Genomic DNA, 11,528 nt, shown 5'->3' on the forward strand with positions numbered 1-11,528 from the left:
GGAAGAGTCAGTTTTCTTTTAGGAGTGTGGCCCCTGTCAGGTCAACTACACCCCAGGGCTGGGAGCAGTCTCAAGAGTGTTTGGGCAGCATAAATTGAACTCCATGGGTGAAAAAAAGAGTATGAAGTGTGGATGGGTAGGGAGGTGGGGTTGATCTGGGACAAGGTGGGAGAAGGGGGAATATGATTAAAATATACTGTAAGAAATTTTCAAAGAATTAATGAAAATTGAAAAAAAGAGAAAGTAGTAGGGCAAACACACTTGTAAACACTATTTGATTACAAACACAGACTGCAATCTGTTTTTCATGAATTTGTAATTGGGCATGACATATAGGCATTACACACACAATAGCAACACTAATTATAATATTAATAACTTCTGTAATTACTTCTATTGTTGTGACTTTTGCTTTTCTTATTGCTGCTACCTGATGCTGTTAACATCGAAACACATATCATGTGCCAGACACATATCTTAATCAGGTCATTCTCACATGTGTTTGAGGTGGCATCATTTTATAGATGAAGACAATGAAACAGCGATGGTAAATTTATACAAGGTTGCATAACTAGTAAATAATGGAGGCCATATTCACAGCTAAGCAGTCTAACTTGTGAGTTTATATTCTTAACTACAATTGCAGGGTGGCTTCCCTTTCCTCTTTTTTTTTCTTCTTTTGAGACAGAGCCTTGCTGTGCAGTCTAGGATGGCCTCAGACTCAGAGTCCTCCTGCCTCTGCCTCCTGAGTTGCTGGGATGACAAACATGTACCACCATGTCCAGCGCCCTTCTCTTTTTGCTTCCTCTGTCCTTAGTAAGTCACTTGTGTGCAAAGCTCTGCTTCTTTGGAATCTAAGACAGTATCTTCCACACTGATAAATAATTGTGCTAAGTCTGGTTGATTAATATTTGGAATAGTCATAATTACTAATTGCCTAAAGACTTCAATAGTATGAAATGCATTTGAGCTATTGTTATAATCACATTTATTGAGGACTAACTGTATTATCAAATGTGATTTCCCCAAGAAGTCATATTTAATTTTCAAGTTAGTCAAAATCAGATGAAGCTATTTAAGCCTATCAGTATGTCCTAATAAAATGTTATTTCAACACAAAGGAGTAAGGAGAGGGAGAATAACATAACAACTTATACTTGCAGGTACTTATGCTCTGTGTTGCACAGTTCCAAATGTTTTTCATAGAGTAATTAATTTATTCCCTGATGGATCATGAGAAATCTATGATTTCACTGTTACGGTACCTGACAGTGATTGTGTGTCCACAGGCACTGTCACTACAGTGCACTAGTAGTTATGACTGTATTAGTCATCAGAACACACTTTCCTACCCTATCTTGTCAACTCATGCACTACAGTACTAGCATAGAGTGTTGAATGACTTTCTCAGACTTCACCAAAGTGTTTGAATAAAGAGAACTGCAATTTTAAGGGAAGGGTGAAAAAATTTACATGCTTTTCTCCAAAGTCCAAATGACAATCATCCCCAAATGTAAGGGCATCAACATTAGATACATCTCAACCCCTTGACTTTCTTGTATTCATATTCTCTTCTAAGAAAAAGATATTCCTTTCAAAACTTCTCAGTGCATGCTGAAGATGTAGCTGTTGGTAGAGTGCTTGCAACATGCATAAAGTGCTGGATTTGATCCAAACTGGCTCTGGTGGATCAAGAGATCAAGGTCATCCATGACTACACATTGAATTTGAGGTTAGCCTGGACTATATGCCTCAAAATACCAAAACAAACTAAAAATCTCAGTACAGTTTTCAATCTTAAGTAACCCACACATTTATATTTTTGAATTTAATGTTTTAATTATATATATTGATTGGGTTAATATGATGTTGAATCAGCATATAAACATATGAGCAAATTAACATAACCATCACATCACATACTAATCACTTTTAGGTATAAGAACATTTGAAATCCACTCCTTTAGCAGTTTCAAAATGTACATTATTAACTATCATTGCCAGAACTTATTATTCTCATTTATCTGAGATTTTCTTCCCTTTAACCAACATTTTCCTTTTCCCCTCAGCCTCTGATAACTGCCATTGTACTCTCTACTTCTCTAAATTCTAACTTTTAGAGTCCACTTGTGAGTAATGCACATCTAAGAGATCTGATGTTGCAGAGTTCATCGCTGTGGTAGCTGCTCACAGACAGCCTTTGTGATTCCTTTCCTGCTCTTCTTGGCCTCTCTGCCTTAACTGACAGCAATGTCCCTAAATTAATAGTGATAATATCTGTCATTATGTACTTAAAAAATTCAGAATCGTGGTTTAAAGTATGAATTGTCTTTTTAAAGTTTTTATTTTTATGTGTATGTGTGTTGCCTACATGTGCATAATAAGTGCACCTGTGTTGTTCAGTTCCTTCAGAGGTCAGAAGAGGACATCAGAGCCCCTGGAACTGGCATTACAGACTGTTGTTAGCTTCCATGTGGGTGCTGGGAATCGAGCCTGGGTCCTCTCCAAGAGCAGTCAGTGCTCTTAACTGCTGAGCCATTTCTCCAGTCCTGAATTAAGTCTTTTAAAAAGATTTTATCATATGTTCACATATTTTGGTATTTTTTTTTGTTTTATGTGTATAAGTGTTTTGCATATATATATGCATCATGTCATGCTTGATGCCCCTGGAGCCGGAAGAGGGTGCTGGGTCTCTGGGAGATGGAATTAGAGATGATTGTGAGCCTCCGTATGAGTGCTGGGAGCCAAACCTGGGTCCTTTGTAGGAGCAGCAAGTGTTCTTAATTGCTGGGCCATCCCTCTAGGCCTGGTAATTTGATTTTAACCTAGAGGGAATTGAGGTAGAGAGAATCGAAGACCTTTCATAGGAAATCATCAAGTTTTTGTACATTTCATTCTAAAAATGGAAATACTGGAGATTCTTGTAAAGAGGAAGTAATTTAGAATTACTTAGATACACTGACTTTTTGTGAGGTACTGGGGCTCTCTTGTGGTCATCGAATACTATTGTTCTTTCAAGTCTTTGAGCACATCCTCCTTTGTGATTGTGGCCCATGCAACAGGGATTTCACCTGTATCTGTAAATTTTTTCTGGTATTTTTCTTCTAGCTTTGATCTGAAATGTGAGACAAACCATTTCCAGTATGGCTGAGTGGATGAATCTGGGGTGATGCTCCATGAGGCATAATCCCCTCCCGCCTGGCGGTAGTTCTTATATGGAATTTCCTGGTTATTTCCCAAAAGCATAAAGCGGTCACTTGCTACTGAACTAGTACAGCAGTCAATGACAAAGTGTTCTGTCTTATGCTTATGCCATCCACTGACAGCCTGAGGACGGTGGAAGGGCACACTGTGGTCTCCTTCATGGGAAGGAATGGTGTTTGTACAAATTGCATTACAAAAGGGGCACTGTTTCCAACAGCCACAGAGGTGTTCAGATAGAATTTTCTCAATTTCAGGAACCATTTCATCTATGGGCATAACTGAACAGTTCTCTTCTACTTTCCTCATTGCGGGATCCAAAGCTGCACTCATGGCTTCCTTGAGAAACTCAATGTCCTTTATCTCCTGGTGCTCAATGCTTATTAAGTCTCTTCGTGGGAAGATCAAATTGCTCCCCAGGTGATCACAGAACAGATCTAACCACCCAGATGCAGTGCTGTTTTCATCTTTAGCTACTGCTGTGGACTCATAAATGGCAGAGAGGATGGCATTCTTGATATCACCTAAACTCATTTTTAAGAAGGTTTGTATTTTTTCACTGCCTTCATCTGAGCAGTATCTTTTAATATGTTTCTCAATATAGCTGCTAAAAAAGGATTTTGTATAATGAAGGTATTGCCAGTAATTATCAAAGTTTTCTTCTTCTGCCAGAGAAATGAGAACGTGTTTCTCCAGGTTAGCCCTGTTCCCATTGAATGCAGGGCAGGTAGCTTGCATGTCTCCAGCAATTTTAATGATCATTTTGCCCTTTATGGTGGCAGAGATAGCAGGGGTGAGCTTGTGCCACAAAAAATCAACAAATGTTTTGATGGAGGTCGCACCTTGGCAGGAGATCTTAAAACTCATGAAGAAATCATCTTTCTTGCTTTCCAGATAGTTTACAGGATCGTTTGCTCTCTTGAATGCCTTATGCATTTCCTTAAAGCTCTTTGATGCTCTTCGAAATAGGCATAAAGACAACTCAATGTTGTATTTGCCTGTAAATGTATATCTTTCCTCAGTGGGTGCAGATTTCACTTCTTCTTCTATTATTCTTAGGATTTCATGGAAATAGCTTGTATTGTAATCACACTGTTGCCTAAGAATATTGTCGATAGTTTCATTAAATCTTGAAATAATGTGGTCAGTAGTCACATTAATGGATTCCCTATCACAGGCCTTTAATGTCCTAGTCATGAAGTTATACTTCTTATTCATTTTTACATGCTCTTCATAATTGATTTGAAATTTATCTCTAGAGTTTCTCTTCAGGATGTCCACCATGTTTATCTCCTTTTGGAAATATTCCCAAAGGATGTTTTCAGAATCTACATCAATGTCAGGTTCTGTGATTGGAGGGAGATCTGAGGATACATCACAGACCCATTTTTTCCAGAGTTGATTGAATTTCTCATGTAATTCTTCTTCACTTAATTCTTTACCCTTTACAGTTAAAGCCAACTTTCTGCTTCTTTCCAGTAATTCATTTTCATAACTTGTCTTTTTCTTATCCAGCCTTTCTTGATTTTTTTTGAAATGAATAAGCTCATTTGCTTTTCTTCTGGTGTCTGAAATAAGTGCCTCTTTAAGGATTATTAATTTATTTTCAAAATTTGATTTCCACTGAATCAATATTTCGCTATCTGTATCTTCAGTAAAATATTTTTCAAGCTCTTGTTTAATTGCTGTATACTTTTCTGTAACTGGAGCCTCAAATATGCTTGTTTTCAGTGCCTGAACTTTTCCATTCTGAATCTGATTGATCAACTGGTTCTGTAAGTCCAGCATGTGACTTCTCAGCTCCCAAGTCCAGTGGTTATACATGGTTTCTAGCTTGCTCATGGCCATGATTTCTCTAGTGTTCCTGAAACTGAAAATGAAGTTCTCATTTACTAAGGCTCTCCACAGATCTTGAACCCGGAATTTGACATCTGAGATCTTCATGATGCTTCCTCTGGATTCCTGTTGGGCAGTCAACAGAATTCTGCTCTTCAGTTCCTGAACATTGTGGCTATAGCGAGGATTGGGAGGGGCCATTGGGGGATTGCCATCCCACAGGTGGGCAAAATAGTAGACGTGATTATTGACATCAAACTTGATGACATCACTGAAGTGGGTGACGTTTGAGCACTCTTCCTGTTCTGCGGCTGTTACTGCCATTTCATCCAGTCTCTGCTCTAAGCACCTTCGTCCTTCCATATTTTGATCTTTAGCTGTAACTTCTCCCACATTCTGATGGACAAAGAGACAACTGGGGGAGATTTTCACTTGTTTCATCCTCAGAAAGGCTTGGACAGCTATCTGTAGGATATCTTGCATCTCTGAGGGATTCTCCCCAAAAATATTGATCAGAGTCAAGTTTCCAAGTCCAATGACAAAGGTTGCCAGCTCATTGTCCCAGTTCTGGGATTTGTTGTTGAGTTCTGGGGCCCGAAGTCCTTCTGTGTCTACAACCAGCACAAAGTCAAAGCCAAGTTCCTTTGTGAATGTCTCTTCCACCTTCAGGAGCTGCATGTAGGCCCCCCTGGTGCACCTGCCTGCACTGACTGTGAACTGCAGCCCAAAAAGGGCATTCAGCAGGGTGGACTTCCCTGAGCTCTGCAGGCCAAGGACAGAGAGAACAAACAGCTGCTTGTCTCCAAGTTTCTCTGAGATCTTGTCAAAAACAGCTGCCACCCACTTGAGAGGCACATATGAAGCATCCCCATCCATCAGCTCAATGGGAACACCAGAGATCATCAGGTCTGCAGCAATCTGAGGGAGGCAGAGAAAAAGGCTATCTCTAGTGGAGGAAGATTCTTCCAGAGCTTCATAGATCTGGCATACTTCTCTGAGTAATTGCTCAATTCCCAAGGTACAGTCATTAATCTCTGTGGAGATGGCTTCTATCTGACTTTGCCATCTTGTCAGTGAGTTGCTCTTTTGTGTCTTCTGTTTTTCAACTTGTACCTTTGACCACAAATATCTTTGGTTCTCACGTAACTTTTCCAAGTGTCCTGTTGCCAGGTTCTCACAAAAGAGACTCAGCCACTGCAAGAAGTAGAGTTTGTTGTGCATTTCTGAATTTTCTTGAAGGATTGTAAGGACAGAGAGCATGACATCATTGAGAGGAAAAGCTTTCTCCGATTTCCCTTTTCTCTCAGATGATACAGTTCTTTGTCTTTTTCACACCAAAGGTGCCATAGTTGTCCCTGGAGAGGCAGGAAGATTTCCTTTATTTGAGATAGCTTCGATTCTGCTAAAAGGGCCATTATTGTCTCTGCCTTTTCTTTGGCTTCCTTGCAGTCTCTCTGGTCTTCATCAACAAGGAACCCTTGTATTCGAGCCACCTCTGAACAGTCCTCTATGCTAACAGCAGTGCTTGAGAGGTCTAGTAAATGCTTTATGGTGGTTGTGAGCTTCTCTGTTAATAATGCCTCATTTCTATTCCTGACCCCAATTCTCACCCTTTTGCCAGTATTATTAGTCATGATGTTTTCTTTGTCATCAAGTAAGCAAATCAAAGGTATTGGTGACTCACACAGGTCTCTGACGAGTGTTTGGTTCTCTTTACTGTCATCAGAAGCTGACATGAGGATCACGATGACAGAGGAGACCTCCTGCAGGAAGGCCAGCTGCTGCTCATGCTCCCTGGCATCTCCGTGAAGATTGGTGAAGGCCACACAGTTGTCGAATCTGTCCTCACCTGCGCCCCCAGGACAGAACCAGCAGATTTCCACCACTCCCCCCATCAAGACACAGTGTTTGCTGCTTCCTCTGCAGTGTCTGTGATAAAACACATCATGTTTACGTTTACTGAGCAGAGAGTTCATGATCTGAGATTTCGAAGCAGAGAGGCCATTTCCAACTCTAATGAAGGACACAATGGGGGCAGAGACACTGCACATCGGCTGATTCTTGTGACTGTAGCTCTGGTCCTGTGGTGATTTACTTGCACCTTGCCAACTTTTCCTAATTTGCCTGAGAGACCAGAGAGAGAATTCAATCTGAGAAGTGTTGGGATTTGGCACAACAAGGGGAAGTGCATATTGGCAAATGGAAAGTTTTGCCAAAATGTATTGTCGGGTAAGATCATCTGCACAGTGAAAAATGGCCATCTGGATATCCATTGGGTGGATATGGGGCTGAGACTCAGTGGCTGAAGATTTAGTGAGATTATCACTGTCTTCAAAGACCTCTTCATATGGATCAAAAGCCTCTATTTCTTGATTGGAAGAACCAGTAGAGACCTGGTTTTCTATGTTTTCATCATCTTTGAAGACCAGATGTCTGAATCCATAGTCCAGCATCAGTAGCTTTTGTAGGAAATAGAAGGGCAGTTCCTGTTCAGATTTGGGCTGGGTGTTGTACACGGAAGTCTTGTAGATCAGGTGGAAGTCAGTTCTGCTCATCCTTTTTGGGTAGTAATGTTCTAGGTCTAGACGCTGGAGTAAGTCAAGAAAAGCCCCATTTTCTATCACCTCCTTTTTGTTGTTTTCATTATTTTGTTGTTTATAAGATTCTTTCCTTTCATGGCAGAGACTTTGCAATTGTTTTTTTACCTCATCCATTTGCAGAGAAGAGATGGTGGCCTTATAATCCCCATCAATGAGTAATCTCAACTCTTTCTCTAGATTTTCCCAGTCATGATGTGCTCCATGTTTTGTGAGGACATGTACAACTTCTGTAGACAACAATTGTCCCATGTGTTGTCTTATTAGTGCCAAGCGTTGTGTTTTCTCTTCTGGAGGAATAGCTCTGACTCCAACTGTTGCTGTCAGAGCTGTGAGCATCAGGAATGCCTGGGCTCTATACATGTGAATATTTTTGAGCTCCTGGTATTTATGTTGGACAGTTTGTATTTCATCCAGTAGGAAATTTAATTCATTGTGCCCAAGGAGATGCTGAAAGATACTGTTTGCTGACTGGTAGCCTGCAGCAGCTGCAATGGAGAGCAACAGGAGTTGCATGTCTGGCTGTTCTGCTTCTCGGAGATGATTCAAGAAGGTGCTGAGAGCTACGGTGACCTCGTATGTGGCCTTTCTTTGAGATTCCTTCACTGTTTCTGGGGACTCAGATTTGACATTAGCTACAATGAAGTTTTCTTCAATTTCTTTTAGGGTTTTAATGAATTCAGAAAATTGGGTGATTTTGATTTGCTCTTCCTCTGGCTCTGACTGTTGGATCCACTGCAGGATGGACTGTGCCTGAGGAAAGTTTGTCACTTTGTAGACATGAGGTTCTAGAAGGCTGCACAATTGAGATTTAATAAACTGAGTTTTATGAGTGGATGACTCCTTGCAAAAATTGACAGTGTTTATTAGAAAATTCTGGAGATCCCAGTCTGTGAGGCAAGTATTAATCCAAATGTCATAACTTTTTATTTTTTGACTCACTGTTTGCATGAAATCTATCAGCTTCTTTAGCTGCTCTTCAGGATCAGAAACTTCCCAAGATTTCACATCTTCTAGAAAAAGCCTCGCTTCTTTTCCAGCACTAAGTAATTCCTCTCCTTCCTGGATTTGAGCAGGGAGGCCAGTCAGTGCAGTGTAGTTGTCTTTCAGGCAGTTAGCCACCTGAAGGGGGTCCCTAAAATCACTTCTGTGATTGGAGAGGATAATGTCCCAAATGGGAACCAGCTGAAGTCCTCGGTCAATGACAGACCAGGTTTGATTGCTGGCAACAAGGCCAGCTTTCCACTGGACAATTCCTTCAGCTTCTGGTGGCCCACCTGTCTGGGCCACAGATAACTGAACTTCGGTTTGAAGGTTTTGACAAGTTCTTTTCTGAGGGGCTGTTTTTGAATGTGAGTCTGACATATTCATACTTGCAGCAACTTTAACTCCAAAGCCACTGTAGCTGCCCCTTATGTATATATCCAGGGCCTCTGCTGCCTGCTGCTTCACATCAGTCAGTTGCTCACTTTTGAAACCCTCTGCAATGGCCTTCCAGCAGTAGATTCCTCCCAGATGCACAGGGCCCTGGTTAGCATGAGAGCCAAACCTGTGGAAGAAGCTTTCAGTCCTGTGCCTCAGTAAGGGGCCTCTATCTTGGAGTATAGCCTGACTCAGAAGTTCTTCAATGCTTTTCAGTTCTTGGAGAGCAGCATTGGAAAGTTGGAGCTGATCAATGGGAAAGTGGCAGGTGGCCAGGGAGATATAGTTGAACTTGCATGAGCAGAAATAAGAGTGCTCTGAATGTGATTGGTGGGTGTCCATGGATTCTGACTGTTTGCTTTGATCCATACCACCTTCTAAACTAAATCCCCAGCCTCCACCTTTTACTGAGGAGGTTAAACTGAAGCCCATCTTCTCTATAATCTGGGTCAACATGGCTTGTTCTTGGAAAGATGTAAATTCCTTTGTTTCTATCCATGTGCCCTGCTCTGGACCAAAGAGTGAGAATTCCCTGGGGACACTGAGTAGCTCTTCTCTCCTTTCTATCAGGTCTCTTTGGTGGCTGGTCTTGTAAATTCCCTGCAGGGCCAGTCCTCCAGAGGCCCATCTTACCAGATCTCTGTCTGGGAGGTTTTGCCTGTGGGCCAGTGTCTGCTCCATGTGACTGAGATGTCCCTGCATGTCCTCAGTGACTTCTCTTAGGGGCACTTCAGGCAGGGGCCAGCACTCCTCAGGGATCTCCAGTGCCTGTCTCAGCTCTGCTTCTTTCCTTCTCACTGCCTCTTCTTGTCTGTGCTTCCCCTCTGACTGCAAGTCCCTCAGCGCATGAAGTGCCTGTTCTGCCTGCCTCTGCCTTTTCTTCATCCTCTCCCCGGGAGACTCCTGCAACCCTGGAGGACTCATTGACTGAGAGAGGTCAAACAGCTTCTCCAGAGCCACCTTCTCCCATGGGTGTTGTGCCTGGGATTTCAGCTTCTGGAGGTCTTTTTCTTTTAAGTTGCTTAAGGGCTGGTCACAGATCACAGCCAGGTGTTCCTCAAATTTAGGCAGCCAGGATTCAGCAGACAATCCCACTTCTGCTAGCATCTCCTGGAGGTTTTGCCTGTTTTTGCCTCTGAGCTGAGGCTCATTAGCGCTGTCATCTCCTGTGGCCATCTCTGTGTGAAAATCAGACAGATTTTGTCAGTTTCTGACCTTGGGAAGAGTCAGCTGCATGGTCAAAGAGTGAACTATTAATGTTTCAAGTCTGTTTGTCTTTTTCTATCTCCCTTAGTTATTCCATGATATTTTAAAAACAACTTTTTAATGTGTGAAATCTATCAATGTGGGTGTTCCCAACATGGATTGTCTTTTTAGATGCTGTGGCAAGTTGCCACTTTGCCTGATTTTTGCACTTCCTTTTGCAGAGAATCTGTTACTTTGAGGCCATTAACCTGAGGGATGGTGTTTGAAAATATGTAAGAGTTTGCTTGGTTGATGCTTTTTTTTTTTGGTCTTTTTGAGACAGGGTCTCCCTGTAGCCCCAGCTGTCCTGGAACTCACTATGTAGGCCAGGCTGGACTTGAACTCACAGAAATCCGCCTGCCTCTGCCTCCCAAGTGCTGGGATTAAAGACGTGCACCACCACACCCGGCCCAGTTGATGCTTTTTGAAAGAACTGATATCATCGGTTGATTATCTTTTCTCTATTACTATTAGTTCATGTGAAACCTGTGTTGACTGGTTCCAGTCCTGTTTCTCTGCCCACCTTTTTTTTTTTCCTTTGAGACAGGGTCTTGATATATAGCTGACCTGAAACTTGCTATTTAGCCCAGGCTGGGCTCCAACTCATGATTTTCCTTCCTTTGCCTCCTAAGTGCTGGGATTATGAGTGTACACCACCCTGCCTGGCTCTGTCACTTCTTTGTAGGCCATCTCGCAATATTAATTTTCTCTCCTGCATTTAGATATAGTACTAACTTAGTTTTCATCAGTTGCTCTTACTCTTCATCTTCCCTTTGTTAATATCATCTTTGTATTACATGAAAAACTGTTTACTGATGCCATCCACACCTGTGTATGTAGACCCAAGTGCTCATCTGTATCTGGTATTTCATCAGTTTTCCTGTAAATGCCTCCCTTCATTGCCTTTAGTACAGCCAACGAGAGCAGAGAGCGCATTTCAACTTCCTAGCTTATCCCAGTTTCCTTTTCTCTGATCACGTTGTCCTACTGAACTATACTACCCTATCTCCAGGCCAGTGAGTGTCCTGTTTATTTCTTCTTATACTAACATGAATTTAGTGCAGTATTTAGTTTGATTAAATCTCACTTCATTTTGTGCCCCCTGGCTATGTCTCTTCTTTAGATTGTGCCTTCTTCCTGCTGTTGTTGGATTGCAATAATGGTCAACACATTTGCTACGGTTTGAGTGTTTGTCCTCTCTAAAACTCATGTTTTTCCTTACTTGCC

The 11,528-nt window shown here is 41.7% G+C and overlaps 1 protein-coding gene across 1 annotated transcript; it reads right to left on the minus strand.

The window, feature by feature from the left end:
• Positions 1–3,003: 3,003 nt before the first annotated feature.
• On the minus strand, positions 3,004–10,232 carry LOC103737571 (interferon-induced very large GTPase 1-like). Its single transcript, XM_008837401.2, is given in 2 exon segments — positions 3,004–6,323; positions 6,326–10,232. Coding segments are annotated over 2 exon segments (7,227 nt in total).
• Positions 10,233–11,528: the final 1,296 nt, after the last annotated feature.

The sequence above is a fragment of the Nannospalax galili genome, unplaced genomic scaffold (genome assembly GCF_000622305.1).
Source record: "Nannospalax galili isolate Female #2095 unplaced genomic scaffold, S.galili_v1.0 scaffold398, whole genome shotgun sequence".
Taxonomy (NCBI): domain Eukaryota; kingdom Metazoa; phylum Chordata; class Mammalia; order Rodentia; family Spalacidae; genus Nannospalax; species Nannospalax galili.